The sequence below is a fragment of the Podarcis vaucheri genome, assembly GCF_965113315.1.
Source record: "Podarcis vaucheri genome assembly, chromosome: 1".
Lineage (NCBI taxonomy): Eukaryota > Metazoa > Chordata > Lepidosauria > Squamata > Lacertidae > Podarcis > Podarcis vaucheri.
In genome coordinates, this window is record NC_138759.1 from 110,739,525 (window position 1) to 110,763,372 (window position 23,848).

The 23,848-nt window shown below is 42.0% G+C and overlaps 1 protein-coding gene across 12 annotated transcripts in view; it reads right to left on the bottom strand.

Annotated features, from left to right (window-relative positions):
* The window catches only part of KCNH7 (potassium voltage-gated channel subfamily H member 7), a 262,143-nt gene that overhangs the window by 74,066 nt on the left and 164,229 nt on the right, over positions 1-23,848 (bottom strand). For 3 of the 12 annotated variants that reach the window (XM_082197445.1, XM_082197440.1, XM_082197444.1), the window contains exons 4-8: positions 13,484-13,516; positions 5,944-6,372; positions 4,370-4,390; positions 3,741-3,764; positions 872-1,086 (exon numbers count right to left, since the gene is read on the bottom strand). In XM_082197445.1, coding sequence (XP_082053571.1) covers positions 872-1,086; positions 3,741-3,764; positions 4,370-4,390; positions 5,944-6,372; positions 13,484-13,516 — 722 coding nt within the window. The remainder of the gene's footprint in view (positions 1-871; positions 1,087-3,740; positions 3,765-4,369; positions 4,391-5,943; positions 6,373-13,483; positions 13,517-23,848) is intronic. The other 9 variants (XM_082197448.1, XM_082197449.1, XM_082197451.1 and 6 more) reach the window with 7 other exon arrangements.

Sequence of the window (23,848 nt, forward strand, 5' to 3'; positions counted from 1 at the left end):
ATTAGACGAAGAAGAGACTAAGTGTGCTTCCAGATGGGTGTTTATTGTGAATGAGCACTCCTCATGCTGGCAAGTTTTTTGCCATGCCCACACAATGTTGTTGGCACCCAAATTCCAGTTGATGTTTTCCCCATTAAATCCCGATTTACTTTTTCAGGGGAAAATCTGGTAAGAAAAAACGAACATGTTGCCAATGACCTATCTGTGTTAGGTCAATGGCCCGTTTGCAAATTATGCTCTCAAAATATTTTACAACTGTCAAACAAAGTGCAATGTTTGGAGCATCATTTGAAAAAATAGACAAATCTAGTTAGTTTCAAGTTGTTGGTTGATCTTCAGACAGAAAGAACCAATTTGTCCCCTTTCTCTCACTTTCTCCAGTAGCTATAGATTTCTTGAAGAGGAAGAGAAACGTAACAGTCATATGAAAATGTTTCCCAGTGTCATAGTCAAGGCAGAAGAAAGATCATAAGTCCAGAGTTCACCTGGTAGCACTGTTGTAAGGATTACAGAGATGATAGATATGAAGAATTATATAAATGAAAATGTTTACTGTAATCAGGCACTGGGGGCATCTCCTGCATAGAAAATTTCATGCACCTTGATGCAAATATATTATTCCTACATGAGCAAGGATTTCCCCCATGTAACCCCAGAGAAGACCCACTCCACAGCCTCATTTCTCTTGGTGCATAAAAGAATGTGAAGGAGGCATGTGAATGAATGTGACTGTTTTCTAAGGGACTTGCTTAGAAAAAGAATGCATGAACTAGTCTGAAGACTAAAGCTGGAATGAAACCCACAACACCATTCACATTGAAACAAATTTTACAGAACCACTCTAAAGTTTATATAAAAGAATATATCCTACCTGTGTAACCTTTTCAGTTACATTGTGTGTTCTGTCTTTCACTTTGGGTGCAATAATTGTTTTCTCTGAAGATGGAGGCGATGAACTTTTTTTTTCATTTTTGATATCGGAAAAGTTCAGAGTGAGCTGGGGGATCTTGTTGATGGTGCTGTATTTGTTGAGGTTTGAATCTGATGTAGATCCTAATAGACTTGACTTGATATGGTTAAAAGGACCTAAAAAAAATGAGAGGTCAGAGGGTGGGGTGTCAGTATTAACAAACTCTGTAAAGAAATTATGATGGACTACAGAAAGCAGCACCTAACACTGCAATCCTATACGTGTCTACCCAGAATTAAGTCCCATTGAGCTCAATGAGGTTTATTCCTAGGTAAGTGGGTATTGGATTGCAGCCCGAAAACAGGTAATAACATGCCTGTAATGTAAAAGACTTAATGGCCCAGAGTGCTAACCTTCTAGCTTAGAACCTGCCAACACTTGCCTACTTGATCCATTTCAAGCATGTAGGTTGAAAGAAAAAATTGTGAACTGCTGCAGGCAGATTTTGAAGCAGTTCAAATACCCCAGGCTACACTGAGGGCTTGTCTGTACTTCTGCTTGTTCCATGCCTAGAAAAAATGGAAAACATTCTTTCCCCAGGAAAACACACTCTTTACTGGTGAATCGGAACCAACAGCAATCTGTGCAAAACCTGATTGTAGTTTGTTCTGATTCAGCAGCAAAGAGAGGCTGAGCCATGGATGAGTCCTCAGATTATCACAAGCTTTTAAAGGCAGGAACACAGGAACCCTTTTATATGCAGTGTCAATCCAGAAGCATTTCATGGAGATTAGACAACAACAACAGTGACAACAAAATAATAGGTCTGTCAATGACCACTAGTCATGTTGCTATGTATAGTAGTAGAGGCAGTATACTTCTGAATACTACTTGCTGTGGATCACAAGATCACAAGTGGGGAAAAGACTGATGGGGCATCTTTCAATTGCCACTGTGCTCCATTATGGGAAAAACAGAGTTGTTTTTACCATGTGGACCTGATCCTGGCTAGCTTCCTTCTGTGGCATTTGCGCACCTGTCAGTGGTGTGGTAATGGATAGAGTTGGACTAGGTTCAAATGCCCCTTTAGCCATGAAGCTCAAGAGTGAACAATCTCCCTCTGTTAACTTATCCACAGAGCTGTTGTGTGGACAGAAGAAGGGTGAGGGAAACTGTGACAAATACATACTTCCCTTGTACCTAGATGTCGAGATCAGGGAGAAAAGCCACACAGCACAGTTTCTTCTAATCAGCATTTGTGCTCTCTGAGCACCAACTGAACAAACACTTAATGGATTAAGGTGCCCATTTGGAAAGAATGGGTTGGATCCAACATTGCATGAGCCAAAGGCAAACTTTCTGGCAACCTTCCTCCCTACAGACCCTCTCCTTGAAGTTTATTTGGAGGGTTGGAGAGGAACACTGTGAGTTGTGCTGTGTGGGACTGCCATGGGAAGGAGGAATTGCTCAAAATCAAGTACAGGAATCTTGCAATCCACTGACACAAGATTATTCTGCCTGATTTGGGGCAATGCTCCCCTCCTATTACAGCCTAGGAATGCCAACAAAAAATGGAACAGAACATAGAAATGACTGCAGTTCACATGTTTGTCAGTAGTTAGGAATAGAAATTGGTGAAGTGAATGCGACCAATACTTGTTCACATCATTGTTGTTGTTGTTGTTTAATTACAATACTTAATCAATGAACTTATTTACATTGTTTTGACATTTCCTTTATATTGAAATGAATGCCAGTTACATAAGTTACATAAATAGTTGCATAAGCTAAGTAACTTACGTAACTTAAATAGTTAAATAGTAGTCAATGAGACAAATAACATAACATTAGTGGAAACCGAATTGTAGCGGAATGGAAACAGTGCTGATTGTAATGACTATAAGTCAGAACAGAAATTGCAGCCTTCTTACATCCCTGCTGCAGCCCCACATGACACAACCCATGGTGTTTGGGAGGTGTCCTCACCCCCACCTTCTTTTCAGGGGACACAGTGAGGAAGAGAGGAAGGGAAGGATCTGTTGTACCCACAGCCTTCCACTGGTGCAGCTTTGGATACAATCCAATGGATCTCTCTTGCCTCTTTCTGCTATGCTTGCATGATGCACAGCAAGAAAGGGGAAGACAGATACACTAGTGTCTTCAATCTCTTTTCCAAATCTGTTATGCCAAACATTGACTTAAATTAACAGTTGCCTAAAAAGAACACAGACAAAAGTACAATGTCAAGTACTTTGAAACCAACACCCACTTACAAATATTACTTCACTTACGGAATAGCACCATACTATATCTAAACCACTGCTGATGGACACAAGAAGCATATGTGTGGGCTTCATAAACCAGTAGCGATGTGCTGCTTACAGACCTTGGCTCATGCAGGTCATGCACTTTCGACAGGAGACATTTTACCGAGTACACAAACTTTCTACAACATGCATGAAATTGTGAAGAGGCCCCAAAGGTGCAAAAAGCCTCTTTCTTTTTGCCCCACCTCCCCACTTCCTGACTTGGCTCCCAAATGTAGGCTCTAAATATAATTGTTTAGTTCAGCTGAGTGATGCCTTTGTCCCGGAAGGATTTTTAAAATTTTTTTAAAAGAAGGTGTGTTAAGAAAAACATAATGAACTGGATCCAAATTGTACACACTGATGTAGAAAAGGCTCTGTTTGGTTGTCTTTTAGGTTCATTGTCCTGGTGAAAAGGACCAATTCCAGAATGTACTGAATGTGATTAAGAATGCTCTCTGCGTGAAATTGCAAATGAAATTCATGCATGCACATTTTAAGACTACAGTAAGCTTAAACCATACCCCCTGCCATCCAGGAGCGTGAAACTAGTTTTAAGGAGACAAAAGAGGAATAAGTAAAGAACGCCACAAGGGTCCAGATTATTAATTAATTTCCTTGACGTGTAAAAGGCAAAACAGGATTAGATTTTAAATCTATCATTGCTATTAAGGATCATTCTGAGCCAATTTTTAAAGTACTTTTGCAAGTTCATCTCTTGGAAACTTAGGCGTCTGATTTTGCCTACATAAGATTGGTAGCATAACTAGTTCATCTATATAAACAGGCAGCAAAAGCTAAGCACTTTTAAGCCCCGTGGATTCCCATGGGAGGCAGCGTTAAGCACCCGTTCAACTCTCCCGTTCAAATCAACTGGGACCGATGCACAGAACCAATCTGATTTAATAGAGCATATCCATGGTCCGCCCAACCTTTCGGAGCTTTTGTTGATGACTGCTTGTAATGATTTCGTGGCGAGAGCAAAGGGAATCGTGATGCATCCACCAAGCAAAATTTCTACCGTGTGCCCAACCCAATAGAGATCAGCATGAGAAAGTTGCATTTGTACATTTCATATAGCAGGCAAATTAACATGCCAAAGTAATGGGGCTCTCGAAAGCACTGGACAATAAATTGTACGTGTCTACATTACCTTTGACATTACGGCCATTGTCTGATATTCAGCAGAGTAAAGAAAAGCAGAGGGGAAAAACAATAAACTCTATATCCAAAGACTCAACAGTGGTTATTTTTGAAAGTGTATAGTTTTTTAATTGAAACTGTTACCCCAACATATGTTCAAAGGGCCCCAATTTTTATTTTATGGAACCTGCTAATGGGTGAGATCCAAACATCTCTCTGTGTGAGTGGAAAGCACTTGTGTTCACACTCAGGGGGAGGGAGGAGCAAGAGGGCCTTCAGGCATACTGGAAAGCCCCCAATTTTGAGAAGTGACTGCTTGAAACCTGTCTGGATTCAGGCTTGTGTTTGTAGCAAACTGATGATGGGCATGATCCAGCCAGTTACACATATTTAACGGCCCCACTCTGTAACCACTTCAGGATCTATGTAATCAGTAGACCAACGTAGAATGTGTTATAAAATATTATATAATGCATTGTAGTAGACCAGGATCGTGTGCCATATCCATAGCTGACTTTGAAAGTTTGGAAACTACAGTTAGGACTGTTAATTGGGACCGGGAAGGGAGAAGCCATTATTAAATAATTAATTAAACTTGTATACTGCCCCGTGCCTGTAAGGCAGTTAACAACATAACATTTGTAGTGCTTAAGCAGCTGTGCTGCCTCCCTTTTCGTTTTCAGGTACAATTCATGGAATCCTAGAACTGTAGAGTTGGAAGGGACCCTGAGGATCATCTAGTCCAACTCCTACAATGCATGAATATGCAGCTGTCCCATATGGGGTTTGAACCTGCAACCTTGGCATTATCAGCACCATGCTCTGACCAACTGAGCTATGTCCAGGGAGAGTATATCATGGGATCTACTGCCTCAGGTGCCAAAATCACTTGGCCTTAGATACAATCCATCTTGGGCCAGCCCTGACTGACCCTGATGGACTTTCACTACCAGGAAGAAACCATTTTATTATTACAAGCTAGCTAGCCAGCCTTTAGATTGTTTCTTTGTTTGCCTACATTTTAAATCCACGGTAGAATTGCTGTTTTATTCTGTTCTTTATTTCTTCCGCTTATTTTGATTTTGCTGTCAGTTTTAGCATGATTTCCCCATGCTGCTGCAAGGAAATTATTATTATTTTAAGCTGAAGAGCAGCCAGTTTTTAGGAAACATTATTCACCAAACCAACAGGAGAGCGAAAGATCCAAGGAGTCAGACTTTAACATACAGTGGTCGTTTATCCACAATTGGCTTTCCTCCTCTTTTTCCAGGCCTGCTCCACGACTTAAAGCTCTGTGTCCGAGTGCCCCATGAAAACCAACTCTTTAAAGCTCCATTGGAGCAGACCTCAATCCATGGAAAACCTCAATTAACATTTTGTTCCTATTGAGCTTTAAAGAGTGGGTTTCTGTGGAGGACGCTCAGGGCAAAACATACACACAACTCCAAAGCTCAGACACGAAGTGTTAAAAGGCTGGTGTCTGCCTGAAAACTAAGCCATAATAGATCCTAATAAGCTGAAGAACAATGTAAATCATCCCACAATTTACAAGTGTTGATTTAAAAGAAGAAGAAGAAATCATACCTTCACTCGCATGCCGGTCCCGAAACACATTCTTGGGATGGATGTTAAACCCCTCTATGTTGTGTATTGAAGATGCTCTCCTTATATTGCAAATACTTTCCTTTGACTGGGCATGGGTGAGTCCTGTACTGGAATGTAGCATATCTGGGTATAGTCGATCCCACTGCCGTTTTGGAGATGAATGGTCAAGGGGTCCTGATATATTCACCGGAGGTGAACATGTGGTTGGCTGGATGAGCGCCTTGGTGTCGTCTGCTTCCGAAGGGCTGCAGCTTTCTTTTGTCGGGGACTTGAAGTGCTTCATCGCCATGGAGTCATTGCTGCGTTTTGCTGAGTCAACAATCACAGCATCGGGATCTTCCTGTGGCAGAGACTGCTTGCGGTATGATAAGAGGCTCAGCCTGGGTATCTTGAATCCCAAAATTTTGCCTAAGTAGAAAAGGGGAAGTGCCGGATATTGCTATATCTGAACAGGAGACCACTCTATCAAATAGAGATCAGCAGATCGGTACATATGCCACAATCCACAGGGGAACACATTCACATTGCGCACATAAACAAGCTGTCTCCTTGCAGATATTTCTGTGCAAAGGCTGCAGATACACCACCACCCCAACACACAGCAAGTCACCCAACTGCTTGATAAACTCCCCTTCCTGAGTTCTGAAAGCATTGGGGTGTGTGTAAAGGTAAAGGGTAAAGGGACCCCTGACCATTAGGTTCAGTCATGGCCGACTCTGGGGTTGTGGCGCTCATCTCGCTTTCTTGGCCAAGGGAGCCGGCGTACAGCTTCCGGGTCAAGTGGCCAGCATGACTAAGCTGCTTCTGGCAAACCAGAGCAGCACACAGAAATGCCGTTTACCTTCCCGCCGGAGCGGTACCTATTTATCTACTTGCACTTTGTGCCTTCAAACTGCTAGGTTGGCAGGAGCTGGGACCGAGCAACGGGAGCTCAGCCAGTTGTGGGGATTCGAACTGCCAACCTTCTGATCAGCAAGCCCTAGGCTCTGTGTGGTCACCACCAGTCACCAAAATAAATGTTCTGATGCTAAGGAGCCAACTCCTGGTGGCGATGGGTAGATGGGCACCCAAAATAATATAATTGTGGGGCTGGGCACCCACAAAGTCAATGAGTGAAGCTGGAGAGAGACAGCCAGCCAGCTGGTGTGGCGTTGCCTCCGAGAGAGAAGCAATGTAGCCAAGCCAGTGAGGCACCCTCTTCTGGGGGGTGGGGGCTCAGATGTGGAGGCAGAATCTTTCTGCCTCCTAGTCTGAGCCCTTCCCCACAGAAAAGGGTGCCTCGCTGGCTGTGGAGAGAAGAAGGAAGAGGAGCCGCTGCAACACGGACATGTGACATGACATGCACACACCTGCACATAGTGTATGTGATGTCACACGCACAATGCGCCACGTTGTTTTCATTTTTGGAGGAGCCCATATTACAGCATCAGACACCCATAATCCTGAGGGTGAGATGGCGCCCCCGTTCTGATAGGACAAGGGAATGTTTGTTCTTTCATATGCTGACACATTGTAGTTGAACAAAAGAATATCCACTACAAAGAAATGACTTAATACAATGGCCTGTGCAGTGCAGTGTAATAAAGTGAGGAATCCCTGGGGAAAAAACCAAAGACAGAGGTGTTTGATTGCTAGATTAAGTTGCCGGTCATGTCCTTAAACAAATAATGTGGGTCTGTGTCGTGACTGAATACCTACAGTGCAATTCTATACATGCCTTCTATACATGCTCATAGCTACTTTGCTCCTCAACCAGCCTTTTCTTGTACTCCAGTGCAACGCAAGGACCCCAACTCCTAGGGGCCCAGGTCCCTTTACCCCTCCCAATAAAAAGTTTGAGAGGGCTGCCCCCCAACGTGGATGGACATTGCCCCTTCACTGTGAGAAAGCACCTCGGAAGAAGACAACTGTCGCCCAGCACTCATTCCCACATTCCCCAGCTCCTCTTCTTCTTCTGCCCATCACTGCCCTGTTGCTGGGCTTTGGGGTGGGGAGTGAGGTCAACAGAGGCAAAAAGTTGGGGTAGTCTAGTCAAAAGAGCATAACAAACACCTGATTGCTTTGGAATAATGACTATGGGGTCTGATTGCTATGGGAAAGTTGTTGTAATCATTTGATTGGTTGTTTGTAATCACATGCTAGCTTAGATAAGAGTTCATGTCACTGTACACCACTTTGCAGCCTGACCCTACATATGTTTGTATTCAGTCAAGACCTAGCTCTTCACTAGAGGCTTGCTTCTTCTAATTTTGCCTATCTGCGAGGGTAACATCCAGTTTAGGAACCGCTTTTTAAATTTCTGCAACAGAATGGCAAAATCTGTGTTCTTTCTGAATTGAAATAAAATACTTAATGAATAATCAAGATGATGGACTATGCTGAAATGGCAAAATTGACCGGGAGAAGCAGGAACCAAGAAGACAAGACATTGAATAAAGAATGGGAAAAGTTTGCAGACTACCTTAAAGAGCACTGTCAACATTTAAAAACGTTAGCAGGACTGATATAACACTTGTAATGTATGAAATTTATGGTTAAAATGGGATATAAACAAAACTTGGATAAATATTAAAAGAGGCAGTAGGAAAAGACTTGCAATGGAAACCATGATGGGGCAGTTGGAGGTCTAAGGATTCAGGGAATCCTATATATGTACAAAAATGATTTTATTTGAATGTAAATGATATATGAAAAAACTGAAAATATATATTTTTAAAAAGAAAATGAAATGAAATACTTAAATGAGGTACAACTACTCTATTCCATAGAAGCCCTGTATGTGCAATAAATAAAGAGTTTTCATACAACGCCTCACACATTCACTGAATGAACGATGGGGAAGAACAATTGTATTTCCTTGCCATACACTATCCAGATGAGTCATGACTCAGTTCCAGAGCAACTGCATGCAGAAAGTCCCAGCCTCACTAGGTAGGGTTGGAAATGTTCTCTGCATGAAACTCTGGACAGCATCTTCCAGTCAGTGTGACAAGCAGAGTTGCTACCTGAGTCCTTTTGCTTTTTGGCTCTACATCGAGCAAGGAACCCTACCAGGTAGCAGCCAATCTCATAAGCGCTTTGCCCTCTCAAGCTTTAAAGGCCATGTGTGTTTGTGGGGTGTGTAGAATAGTTGACTTTGGATGGGGATGCTTGAGGGACTGGATCACTGCAAATTCTGATGCGAACTGACCTGATCTGTACATCATGAACGAACGAAGGTATCTGCCAGCTTTCACACTTCCTAAATGTTCTGACACTGTTCTCAGCTTGAGCAGCTCATCAAGATAAACTTTACAATGCATAATTTGAGAAACAAATAAATTTAGAAATGCATATTTGGTGAGGAAAATGCATTTTAGATTACATATTTAATCATGTATTTAAAGATGAATTTCTGGGGGAGGAGGAGGAGGAGGAGGAGGAGGAGGAGGAGGAGGAGGAGAAGAAGAAGAAGAAGAAGAAGAAGAAGAAGAAGAAGAAGAAGAAGAAGAAATAATTGCAGATAAATGCAGATTTTACAGGTGGCTGATTCATCCGTTTCCAGCCATGGAGTATGCTTTAAATTCACCTCTCTGTGCCCAAGTGAGAATAAGAATCCCAGGATACCAAATGTCAATTTCTGTGCAGATGCTTTATCTGTCTACACTGCAGACTGATGCATGTTTGGATCTGCATTCCTACCAAAACCATGAACATTTTCCACCGGTCTGTATGGTTCTTTACAACAATAATCACAGCGTGCAGAGGTAGTAAGCAGGTCAGAGACAGAGGCACTCCCCTATCTCCTCTGTCTACACAAACACTCACTCACTCACTCACTCCATAGCATTTAACAAGAGACAAACACGGCATGGGAGAAAGCCATTGGAGTTGTCAGTCTTCAATTTGTACCCATAGATCCAATGACGTGCATCTTGGGAGCTGTCCAGGAAGCTTTTGCCTAACAGCTAATGTATGCTTGACAAACTGGCTACAGCTGAAAATGACCAAAGTACATTAAAGTCATTGTGTAGTTTTTGTAATGCACGTGAAATTGAGTTATAAAACAGTCTGTAAATCAATTGTGCAAGCTAATTACATCAAAGCTCAGACAATTACTATAGTTCTTTGTTTATCAGTTGCGGTGCATGCCCATAAAGTAAGATCATTCATCGAATTTCCTTGCATTTTTGCAATGGAAAATGTAGAAGGTTCCCTCCATGCCCTGCTGCTGTTCTATTTTAGTAATATTCATGGTGATGCAGATGGTCTTTTCTGCTTCGCTAGGTTAATACAACCATGTTTGGCTGCAAGGCTGCATTGCTGATTTAGCTGTCTTAACTGCTAGTTCAGCTGGAAAGGATACCCATTGAGAATGTGGCTCACTACTAATACTTTCAGGAATGAAATGGGAAACCCAGATGAATATCTTTGCCAGTCTTTTTCTAACTGGAAAAGAAACTTCCAATGTTCTGTTTTGATTTAATTGAACTGTCTTTTGACAGGTGGCTCATTTCTACTGTAAAGGCAATTAGCAACTTAATGATCTTTCATATTCTTTCTTTTGTCTCTCTCTAAAAAAAGAAACCCTCTTCTATTATTGGACATGAAATAGGCAGAGCTCACTTACAATTTGTGTGAACAGGATAGACATTGTCATCTATATAGCCTGATCTTATCCATTCTATTTATTTATTGACATCATTTGCATCATTTTTGCATCTTGTACTTGGAGGCGTTTTCTTCGCTGCATTATTGCTGTAATTGTAATTATTTAAACTTGTTCTTGCTTTCATCTTTTAGGGCTGCTCAGATAATTTCTGTTATAGGGTGGCCTATAAATAGCATAAACAAACCAGCAACAAAACAAAACAAAACAAAACAAAAAACCCAAAACCCTATCTCATGAAACGCTCATGAAAATAATGAGTAGGGCAAATATGTTTGACAAGTCTTGCTAATCCTCTTTTGGAAATATGGATTGAATCAACAATACAGCAAACCTGCTCGGTAAGGGACTGTCTCTTGGTCTCAACAGAGTTGACTAGACCAAATCATAAGCAGTATCTGACCATATCCATTTCAGACCCATGCAGAAGGGAAACTCCCCCCCCCATTTAAAATTCTTCTAAGTACATTTAATAATATGTGGCATTATTTCACATTCTTAAAAGAAATCCAGGAGAGAGAGAGAGAGAGAGAGAGAGAGAGAGAGAGAGAGAGATATTGAGAGTATTGATGATGCCTCTAGAGCAGTGTTTTTGGACTATGGTTCACATCATCCCTGACCACTGATCCTGCTAGCTAGGGATGATGAGAGTTGTAGTCCAAAAACAGATGGAGACCCAAGTTTGGGAAACACACTGAGGATCGTTTTGGCTTTTCCAGTGATACAGCTTCAGGCACTATGAAGTTGTCACTGTTAGATGGTCAAATAGGAGATGTTAGCTAAGCAAAATACAATTGTTCCTTACACCAATGGGGAATGCTGCACCCATTATTCTATGTTCAAATTATCACTCACTACATAGATGGCTACCAGCCATTGATAACTTTTTCTTCCATGATAAGGTTAGTCCAATTTTGAAAACTGTCCAAGTGGGTGTACTAGTAAACCTCGCACTGTGTACTAGTGAATCCCGTAGTTTAATTTTGCTCTGTGTGAAGAATACTTCCTTTTCCTGTTCTTACTCTCCTGCCATTCAGCTTCATTCAGATTCAAGTATGCCCCATTGTATTTTAAACTTAGAAAGGCCAATGAACATACATCTTATTTTAATGAATTGACTTTTGCACAGCTTTGGAAAGCTTTTACAGAGTTACGATTAAATACAATAAACTCTGCTTATAGAGATGGGAGACATAGAGGCATACCAAAAAATGAACGTGTTTGCATTAGGGGATGTCCTGAAGTAGAGGACCTTATGAATTATATCTTGCACTGTCACCTATATAATGATGCAAGAAAAAGATTTTTAGTACCTATAATGACAAGGTCCCCTCACCAGTACCCCTCTGACATGATTTTATATCTCCTCGCAGACACAGATAAGTATGTAACCTGGCGTGTAGCACTCTTTGCAACTGCATCTAGGAAAATTAGAGCAAATTATATAGCCAAGGTAGCCATCAACTGTAAAGGAGATGAATTTATTTGACCCTATCTATCTACACCAGGCTATGCTCTATCTTTGTCACCAAACTCCGAGTATAAATTGCACACTGTATTAATTGACATTGTTTTTTGATATATTAGTGGTCATGTGATGATTTTAGCTTATGAATTTTATTGTCTAATGCCTTGTAATAAAGAAAAGATTCAAGTATGATGAGAAAAGGTGTGTGTGTGTGTGGGGGGAACCTCTCACTTTCCACTTTTGCTGCACCATGTACTGCAAGGAAGCGGCTCTCACATGGCTGTGGGATGTGTGAAAGATGCTGCAGTCGTGGTCGAGTGAATGAGTGGCCAAGGTGGGCCAGCAGGTCCAAGCTAAATTTTTTTTAAAAAAAAGCAGGCTAGGAAGCCACATCTAGCACAAGTGACCTGAAACGAAGGCGACTCTAGTGGGTGGAAAGCTCAGCAGTCCATTGAACTCAAGGAGATGGTGTGATAAGGTTAAGATACATGCTTGGTATCACATGCAATACATAGACTCATAGACTCATAGAATCAGAGTTGGAAGAGACCACAAGGGCCATCGAGTCCAACCCCCTGCCAAGCATGGCAGTGAGACAGATAGATTTGGGCCATGGTATGCCACGTGGATGGTGGTGACAGATTTGAGTACTAAAGCTGTTAATACTTGCACGATGGACACTTAAGCCTAGTGGGATAAAAGGGTCCATCTTCTTTTATCCTCACCATTAAGAGACAGGAGAATGAAATAAGGATGGGGAGGATTAGGGTGGGAAAAATGAGCCATGCAAGAGTTACTCTTAAGAGGCATGGATAACTGACCTCAAAGCAAAGGGTTTAAACAAGGGACACAACTAGATGAATTCAGAAATATTTAAACTGAATATTTGCATTTAGTTATTGAAATAAAAGTAGCTTGTGGCCCTTAATCTATTACAATCTCTGGACCTTCTTTCTGACATGGGGAAAAAAATATCTATCAGGTTGGATACCATGCCTCTGTCGATGCAATATATGTGATGTTCCCAGGGCAATGTTTTCAAGTGATACATCCATGTAGAAAAGTGAGATTAAAATTGGTTGTGCCAAAAACTTGGTGGGTAGGACATGATGTCAGATAATCTAAGCCTTCATAAAATGTGACCCACAAAACTGAAGGCTGGATGTGCATGCTCGATAAAGCTCTTATTTTTGCAACAAACTGCATGAACAGGGAGATTGTCAGTCATCTAATACATGGCTGGTAGGATGTTTTGGGTTTGGTGAGTGTCTATAGAAAAGAGAAAGGTATTCAGATCCAGTAAGTAAGAAACAGCTTTGAATCAGTGCTCAGGAAAGCTGGACTAGTCATTGAAATAATAGAAGCAGAAGTGGTGTAAATAGGATTTCAGTGGATAGAATTACCTGACAATGAGCCTCTTGAAAGGTTGTTGCCATCTGAAATACAAGTAAACTGAATTTACAGATAGCATTTATTTTATTTTATTTTTTAAAAGAAATAACAGATAATAATAAATCAGTCTAGTTAACCTTAAATGTGGGAAAGAAGCATGTGTCAAGGAGATATACACAAAAATTAAAATTTGGCTCAATGGTTGCCTTTCAATAAATCATAAATATACAGATCCACATGGATGGTATTTAATGTAATACATTGCTTTCACAGCCAAACACCACTCTGCTTGTATGTGTAATGGCTTTGGACAGTACAGAATTGTGGCAATAGAGGCCAGCTTCATTGCTTTGACATTTTGGGACCCTGGACAGTTGCCCAGCATGTGTGAAATACAGTGTGAGCCCTTTCTTTCGCACTCTTGTGCATTTTAAGGAACAATGTTCAAAGTAACTGTGTGAGATTGTTCATAGAATTGCAGAGCTGAAAGGGATCCCAATGGCCATCTAGCCACCATTCCTCTTTTCTTACAAGAGGAGAACTGATGCAATAATAAGTTGGTCAAAACTACCAATGGATCCACTGCCAGTGTTGCTACATAACAATGAGTCAAGAATATTGACATAAATAGGGATGGGGGAGAAATTTGGGTTGGAATCTCCCTATCTTGCATTTCATGAAACAATATGCCAACCAAAATGCAGCTAACCTTTGAAAATTGAATTCTCCAAATTTTGGAGCAAAGTTCTTCAGCAAAAAAACCAAAACTGTGTACCAAAAATGTATGTATTGGGGTTTGTTTGTTTTTGTTTTTTGCATAAAAACACATGCTTTAGTCAAAATAATAAACAAAAATGCATTATATTGCAAAACATTGGTTGCAAAACATGCACATTAGTCAAAATTGCATATAATAATATGTATATTAAGAAACACGTGGCTTAAAATGTTGATGCCTGATGCAAAAATGTAGCAAATTGCTCTTAAGATAGGAAAAGCGAGAAACTGGCTTAAGAAGGCATTGCATGCATTCCGCCCAATTGTTCCCACTCTGCTCTTCTTCTAACAAATACAGGGTTGTTTGATCCCTACTAAGTTGAGATTCATAAGCTAACAACAAACCTTGGTTTAAGGTGTAGCCTTATTAGACTTTACTGACTGGTGGGGTCTGTGTTGCTCCCGGGAGGAAGTCAAATGACACCATGGTTGATTCAGAGAAAGAGTTTATTCTGCTCTCCAGATAGCAGAAGGCACTTGTGTGATCAGCTCACAGCAAGTCCAAAGAAATGAGAGATTTCATGCAGTATATATATCCTCCAGGCACCCTCTCCCCCCTTCCCCAGGAATCCAGCCACGCCAGCTTATACATGTAAGTTGACATCACAGATGCTCCTGCTCCTTACTCTTAACCATAAAAGGGTTTTCCTCTTCCTATACTTTTGACCATAAAAGGGTGTTCCTGTTCCGGCACTCTTATCTTGGAGCAAGAGATCACCAACTCCTGGCACCATTCCCGGACTAAGTTTATGCGTCAGAGTGTGGTCTTAATGTAAGATAAGATAGACAGAGTGCCATCCCTGCTCCACTGGAACAGCCAAGGTCATCCATTGCCGTCACGGACTGATAACGGAGTGAGCTTTGAGCACAGCTGGCTTTCTATTTATACATTGACTCACAAGCTCAAGTTAATGCATTTTAGAAAATGCTCCCTTGGAGGAGGAAAAATGTGGATTTTGGGGCCCGTTCCAGACTGACTGTACAGTCAGGTTTTTAGATTTGGGAAACCTATTCCTTCAAAGGCTGGCTAGCAATCCTGGCTTGCTTGATAGGAAGAAGCAAACCACAATCCCAGATATCTTGCTAAGCTGGCCTTTTTTACTGGCTTGTGCCAGAGGAGGAAAGAAGTGGGAGTGATCAGGCTGACTGATGCTGTTCTGCTAAGGGAAACCTTTTAAAGGTGAGTGGGGAGGACAAATATATATCACAACAGTCTTGGAAGTCAAAAACAGCAAAAGTACAAGATTCTACAGCACTGTGGGTGTGTTCTCCAGCTCAGGATCTCCATTGGCTCAGAGCTGGAGAACTTAAATGCTGGTGACTAAAGGCACAGCCAGCTGAAGATCCTGCTTTGTTGGTCAGGCAAATTGTAGGGTTGCCATATGTCTGGAATTTCCCGGACATAGCCGGAATATTGCAATCAGAAGCAGTGCCCAGGAGAAAACTGCTAAAATGTCTGGGGAAATCCAGGTTTGTTAAGTGCATGGAATGTAAGGCTGAAATTCCAGCCATAGAAAGATGTAGGAGCAGCTTGTGTTATAACAAAAAGAAAGAAAAAGCTTATGCTCTGAATTGCTGCCTATGTGCTATGTAGTTATTATCCCTATGGCATGCCTATTGTTTTCTGACTTAATCCCTGGTCTCCTGTGCCCCTTCCTGGATTGCTTGTTATTTTGGAAAATTAAGCCCCCATTTTAGAAGTGTTTGACAGCTATGTTTGCAGTTACTGTTGATTTTTACTTTCCTTTTGCTAGATCATGAAGAAGAAGAAGAAGAGTTTGGATATGATATCCCGCTTTATCACTACCCGAAGGAGTCTCAAAGCGGCTCACATTCTCCTTTCCCTTCCTCCTCCGCAACAAACACTGTGAGGTGAGTGGGGCTGAGAGACTTCAGAGAAGGGTGACTAGCCCAAGTTCACCCAGCAGCTGCATGTGGAGGAGCGGGGAAGTGAACCCGGTTCCCCAGATTACGAGTCTATTGCTCTTAACCACTATTCCACACACAAGGATCTTCACCTCTTAAACCTAGCCGTACAGACACCCCGACTTTGATAAGAGAGGAAGACGAGGGTTTCAGACTTTGCTTTCATTTTAATCATTAAATGCTCATCTCAGGCACTGAAATGGTTGCTCTTTACCTTAGCAACTGGGGATTGTACAGCCCTCCTTTCCCTGAACAGGAACTCTTCTCTGGAGCTTCCCTCTTTTTCTTTTGCTCATCCCCTTCTCTATCACACCCCCACATCAAACATATCTTGCAGAAATAAGGACAGGTACCAGCTCCCCCTATCCTTTTTGTCTTTTTATTCCAATGTCAACTCAGTCTTTCTGGAGAGTTAGTCAGTATTTTCCTTAACTCTTTCCCCTTCCCCTATCTTCTGCTGTCAAGCCCAATCAAGTTGCTCTTTTTGAGGATGCACGGTTGATCTGCTCTCTTTCTTCTCCCTTGCTGTGCTCCTAACTTCTTTCTTGGCTGATCCTCCCATTCCACACCTCACCTTCCCCTCTAGCATTGCCCTGAAGTCTCCCTCCCTCCTTTTGATTCTTGCTTGCCTTAACACTTTCCCAACCCCCCACCTTTTCTTTCTCTAGCATCCCCTCCCCCTTTTGAAAAGCAAATGTCTCTAGTCAGCATCATTTTCCTGACTAGATGTCCTTATATCATGTTTAGGTTATAAAATGGGTATCAGGGTTGCATATGAGAACTGCAGGTCTGTGTGCAAACTGCACACTTCATCACAGAGTCCTAGTATTTATTCCAGGCCTGGATGATCCAAACTCCTTACACTGTCTGGTAATCTTACGATATATATCTGCACTTTCTTTACCTGTCTAAAGAGGCTTTGAGGCCCAAGTATGCACAGTCTACTACTATAGCTCACAGAAGTCATTTCCACTCACAGGCAACAAGGTTCCTGGTGGTTTCCCTGGAATCCTTGACAATGAATATTATTCAGCTAGAATATTACTCAGCCTATGAATATTAAGGTCTGCTCTGAAACTGCAGGTGCAGATAGTTCTGTGTATCCAAACCATTAAATCAGGTGTGGAGAACATTATCTCTCTCCCATCAGTCCCAGCCAGCATGGCTACTGGGCAGGGATGCTATAATCCAACAAAATCTGGAGGGCCACAAATCAACCACTCCTGCCTTAAGTAAACCCAGAAAACCACATTTTACAGCTCTCAAACACACATATTGAAAGATACCGTGGCATTGTTATTGGGCAGGAACTGGGAACTGGAATCGTCACTGAGCAATGAAGCTTGCTGGGAGATCTTGGGCCTGCCACAATTGCTCAGCCTAATCTACCTCTCAGGATACAATTGTGAAGAGACAATGGGTGGGTGGTGGGGTAGGGCAGGGAATGTCAGGGGCTGGACTGAGGAGGACTGGTGGGGACTGCCACCCCCTTCTCCTGAATCTTCCCGAGAACAGGAGGACAGTATAGATTTAGAACAGTGGTTTGAAGAAGGACATAGAAGAAGAGTTTGGATTAGATATCCCACTTTATCACTACCCGAAGGAGTCTCAAAGCGGCTAACATTCTCCTTTCCCTTCCTCCCCCACAACAAACACTCTGTGAGGTGAGTGGGGCTGAGAGACTTCAAAGAAGTGTGACTGGCCCAAGGTCACCCAGCAGCTGCATGTGGAGGAGCGGAGACGCGAACCTGGTTCCCCAGATTACAAGTCTATCCTTCTTAACCACTACACCACACTGGCTCTATAGTTCAAAGGCTGCAGAGGGGAGAAGCTGGGAAATATTGGGAGATGAACAGCAGGAAGAAAAAGCACTAGGGGAGAGACAGCTGACAGACTCAGTGTCTTTGGAAAGCATTCCTGACCCCCCTTTCCCAGGACCAGATGTGCATTGAGGGTAGTAGAACAGAGAGCTCAGAGGCAGAAAGCTCAGATTAGCCAACACAAGGGTGATGTAGAATAGGAGAGATGTAGCAGGGGTGGGGGTGGGACTTTACTTGGAGCAATGCCATTATTTAGGGAAGACTGCATTCCTTCGTCTCTCTCTCTGTGAATGTTAATAAATTACATGGTAAGAACTTTTATTGTTTCTCTGCTTCTTGGCTGCTACTGTAGAAGGGATAGGATTCCCCGAAGCTTGACAGGGAAACCAATATATGTTGGGCTGAGCTCCTTGGGGGAAAGGTGGTAAATAAATAAGTATAACAGACAACACATTTAGAGATGGAGCAGAAGTGGATTTAGGGGAGTGCGACTGGTTTGGTTGCACTGGCCAAGCCCCTGGGGGTGCCACAACTCTGATTTACAATGGAGCGTAAGAACTAGAGGGGTGCCGAATTTTGGTGTTGCGCAGGGCACTGCTGAAATTTGAGACTGCCAAGATCTGCGGCTGGATGGAGATCCCAAACTTTGAGGGATTCCCAGCTACAGACAGGCACTTAGAACAACGCAGATGTTCACTTATAGAATTACAATATGAGATGTAGGAAGGATTCCTTGGTTACATTATTTATTCATTGCCATGATGTAAAACTGTGCCTTTTCGGATTTATAAGGCCAAGTGCTGCACTAAATAATAAAACAGACAAAGTAAGGTGAGCATCAATAATGTAGCATTTTTGCCACATAGGGCTCGCTAACCTTTTGTGCCATTCCCTTCTGTCCAAGTTTCTCTTAGATCTGTTTTACTGAAAGTAAAAAATGAAGAGCTCGGCAAACCTCCTATTGACACTGGTCTGGTCTGCAGGTCACACTAAGTATGTTCCAGGAGAGAAAGTCTCAGTCACTCTGTTCCTCCTTGGTCTGCACCACATTAAGCTGGGCCAAGGTTTGGTTGGCATGTCATCCAAACCCAAGCTCATGGTTGAACTCTCTCTATAAGAACGTAAGAAAAGCCCGCAGGATCAGGCCAATGGCCCATCTAGTCCACCATCCTGTTCTCACAGTAGCTAACAAGATGGCTGTGCAAAAACTGCAAGCAGGACCTCAGTAATAGATGGGTTGGATCCATTTTATAAAATGATGGGTTGGATCCAGTGAAGCTCTTCCACAAACAGAAGGGAGCCGCATGTTCATAGAAGGGGCTTCAAAGAAATGCACACACAAGAAACACATTCCCATTCCTCCATATGTAGCATACTGTACATGTAGTTGTGTCTGATTGATAGGCTTGGCTGCAGCTCTCTCCCTTCTGCTGAGGTGGTTGCAAGCAGTGCCGGATTTAAGCTAAACAAGCTAAAGCTTAGGGCCCCCAAAAAAATTTAAAGGAAGAAAACCTGGATGTACATTTCCAAAATATAAGATAAAAAAGAAATAAAATGGCTTTAGATACCTATTAGGTCCATAAATCACCATTAAACATAATTTCAACACAAAAAACAGTGACAGTTTGTTGTTGACAAAGGACAGTGGATATATACAGGGCCCCATTACCCTCAGTAGCTTAGGGCCTCATCAAACCTAAATCTGGCCCTGGTTGTAAGCCTGCATTTGGTATCATGTAAGGTGTGAAGTGGCCTCTTTTGCCTGGACTCTTCAATGTTGGCAATATCTTTCGCTTATTCAGGTCAGAATATGAACAGAGCCTCTCCATAGATAGACAGATGCAGTGCTTTTTTCCTGGGGGGTACACAGGGGTACGCATATCCCTAAACATTTTGTGAAAAGTTTGGCCTCATTGAGGGACAGTATTTCAATATGAGTAGGAAAATGAGAGTACCCCTAAACACTTTTTTAAAGGAAAAAAGTACTGGACAGATGGATAAATAAATACACAGGATGATGCACAATACGTAAAAGGTAGGACCGTTAGGTCCAGTTGTGGACGACTCTGGGGTTGCGCACTCATCTCACTTGACTGGCTGAGGGAGCCAGCGTTTGTCCGCAGAAAGCTTCTGGGTCATGTGGCCAGCATGACTAAGCCGCTTCTGGCAAACCAGAGCAGCACACGGAAACGTTGTTGACCTTCCCGCCGGAGTGGTACCTATTTATCTACTTGCACTTTGACGTGCTTTCGAACTGGTAGGTTGGCAGGAGAAGGGACTGAGCAAAAGGAGCTCACCCTGTCGCGGGGATTCAAACCGCCGACCTTCTGATCGGCAAGCTCAGTGGTTTAGACTACAGCGCCACCTGCGTTCCAGCACAATGCATACTCTGTTCTTAACTTGAGCCTTTTGGAAATGTGGCAAAAAAGTGAACCCAATGGAAATAAAAAAACCAAATGGTGCAACTCAATACTTGATTTTAATGGAGATTAATCCCATGTCAGTGTGTATAGGACTGCAGGCAAAGGCACATGTGTTAAGTAAACTGGGATTATTCCTTGTCATTATCCTATGGAGTGATGAAGTAGTTTATATTGAGATTCTTAGAGATTTGCAAATCAATACGGTAATTTTTCTGAAGCACCTTGCCAAGTGCTGACTATGTTTTTCCGCCCAATAACTTTTTGATTCTGCATAAACTTCACAATGCATGGGCCATCTAGCTAAAATTCATTTTTAATTGCTTTTTGAGGCAGGTCCACATATTGGCACAAGACTTGCCATAATTAGGCTGGCACAAGCAAGTAAGCTTTTCTTCTTCCTTCAAAACAACAACATCCTGATCCTGTAAGTACATGAGTCTGTGGACAAATTTACTATTAGATTAGATGCAAGACGAAATAATTAGTGACTTGAGCTTCATGCTGATTAAGCTATACTTTGATAGAATTTCACTAGCATTGATCTAAAGGAAAATGATCTTGCAATGAGATAACCAATGTGCTTGAGCAAAACGCTCTTTATCCTGATGGGCAGCCTGACCATTTCAAATGAACTTATGGGTCAGTCCTATTCCTCAGAAGCAAGCATCATTGTTTTCAATGGGAGTACCCCCCCCCCGGCAAGGGTGTATAGGATTGCACAAGTATTAGTATCTCAAATAGATAAATAGATTAGTCACTGGGCAGTAGTTCTGTACCATCAAAGGACACCTTGCTTAATCCAAGGATTTCTGTCCACCGTTTTTCCGTTCTCATATCCTCTGCCACTCCTTCATATGTTTTCTTCTTCTTAAGCAAAATACCTGTATCCTTGCTATGCATTCTGACCACCTCTCATGTCGACCAGCTGCTGTTTTACTTTGCTTTGTTCCTACCTCTGATATGTGCTCCCTTTCCACCCTGCCCGAGTTTCCACTTAAAAACAAAAACAAAAAACCACTTCTTATACAACTCCCTTTTCTTTATCTGGGAGCAAGCTTACACAGCTTGCATTTAAGGGCTCAACATTTCACCCCATCTGATCACAACAATGTGGAAGCACTGATCCCCAAGCCTCACTGGTTTTATAGGGACCAACGGCTTCTCAGAAGGGGATCATACCTGCATTTCCCAGGAAAATTTGGACCATAGGAAGCTACGTGCGGCCACTCCTGCCCAGAAATGGTGTAGCCACTGCTATTCATGGTCTGGTCCAGATTAGATGACTACATTGTGTTAGACATCTTTGAAGACTTGTTGGGTCTTCTGTGAATGGCAGCTAGACTACACAAGACGATCTGAGTCCTTCTGACCAGTTTTGACCTAGGGCGCCTTATGTGATTTCAGATCTGGGTATCTCAAGGGCTGCTTGAGACAAGCCTGCTCATTCACACATACCATGTGCAGAATTTCCTTCTTCAGGAGTGCTAACTTGGCCCCACGACTGTGGGTGCTCAGGGCCATGGGTGTTATGCAGCATGCACGGCTCTGGCACTGAAATTTGTGAGTGCCTAGCTCCTTCGTGGGGAATTTTTTGTGAGTGCTTGGGCACCCAGGGCCCCAGGGAGTTGGCACCTGTTAGATGGCAAGCTGAGACTGGGCTTTATTGGTCATAGAACTTTGCACTGGGATGCTCTCTCAAGAGCTGTTCATCAGTCCAGGCAGCAGCAGAAAGCAGGTTTATTTGTCCAGCCTTTTGGTTTTAACGGTGCTGCTTTCTTCCTGCTCGTGGTTTGTTCATTTTTACTACTGTTTTACAGTCTGTTGTTTCGTAATTGGTTTGGTTTTATCATTCTTTTATTTCATTCCTCCCCAAGCCACTTTGCAAATCTCTAATTTAAATTCAGGATATAAATGTTTTGAATAAATGCAATAAACCAATGGTGGTATGTCAACATAGGGAGACTTCTGAGTCAATATGCAAAGGGTTTTACTTTTCCTGACCTGTTTCCACTTTGCTGTACAGCAAGGAAAACTACCTTTGTTTACTCAGAAGGAAACTCTACTCTGCTCAATGGGCCTTTCTCCCAGGTAAGTGAATATAGAATTGCACCTCCAAAAACTATAGCATTGTTCAGATTTTTTAGAAGTCAAAAATCCCACTGAGTTAGCTCAAGCCCCTTCCATGAGCCAATGACAGCTGTTTGGATCCTGGCCTTCATTTTCCTTTAATTTATCTCAAGCCATTAAAAAAGGCTTCTTAATTTTAGACATACAGTAGTAACAATAGATTATTGTACATGAGTTACAACATGCACTGTGGTGACTAATGGAGAAGTTTAGGAACTTGGGCAAATGTCAGTTTGTTCCCTGAATTACTCTGACAGCACAATCCCACACACATTTACTCGGAAATATGGCCCTAATAAAATGAGCCTTACTTTTGAATAATCCTGCACTGTTAACTATGCAGAGTTATTTACTTGATCTGTATTGTGCTGAAGTTGTGTACAGTGGTACCTTGGTTCTCAAACTTAATCCATTCTGGAAGTCCGTTCTAAAACCAAAGCGTTCCAAAACCAAGGCATGCTTTCCCATAGAAAGTAATGCAAGATGGATTAATCAGTTCCAGACTTTTAAAAACAACCCCTAAAACAGAAATTTAACATGGATTTTACTATCTAATGAGACCATTGATCCATAAAATGAAAGCAATAATCAATGTACTGCAGTCACACGATCAATCAGTAGCTGAACTGGGTTCCACATAGTCACAAAAACAAAACAAAAGCTGCAAAAACAAAAATGCAAAATAAATAGCAAAGACAGACCTCAGAGTGGCACTCAAATTGGACGCGTAACACTCAAAATGGAGCATGTTTGGCTTCCAAAAAAAGTTCGCAAACCGGAACAGTTACTTCCGGGTTTTCAGTGTTTGGGTTCAAAGTTGTTTGAGTACCAAGGCATTTGATAACCAAGGTACCACTGTATTAGGTACGTAAGATGCAAGAAGGATCTTGCATAACATCATGCAAAATGTTATTAAAAGCAGATGAATAATGGATTTTGTGTGTGTGTGCGTGTGTGTGTGTGTGTGTGTGTGTGTGTAAATTTTAAAATAATGAACCTTGGTTGAAAGGCTTTCTGTTTGTAATATAATGTTTCATCTCCAACTTAAAATGAACATTGCCCAGCTTTAGGCTCCACTGAAGGGGACTTTTAAATTGTGCAACATGCTTTCTGCATTAGAAATTTCTTGGTTCCCTAAGCAGAGGCCATTAGATAACTCATACTGCAGAAACTTGCTTCAGTAAGCAGAATGGGGAAATTGCTGTTTTAACTCCTCTTGCTCCCCCTCCCCATGAAGTTCTATGGCACAAATGTTATCAAACAGAGACACAGCTCGATGTATATGTAGCAGGGTTTCAAAATT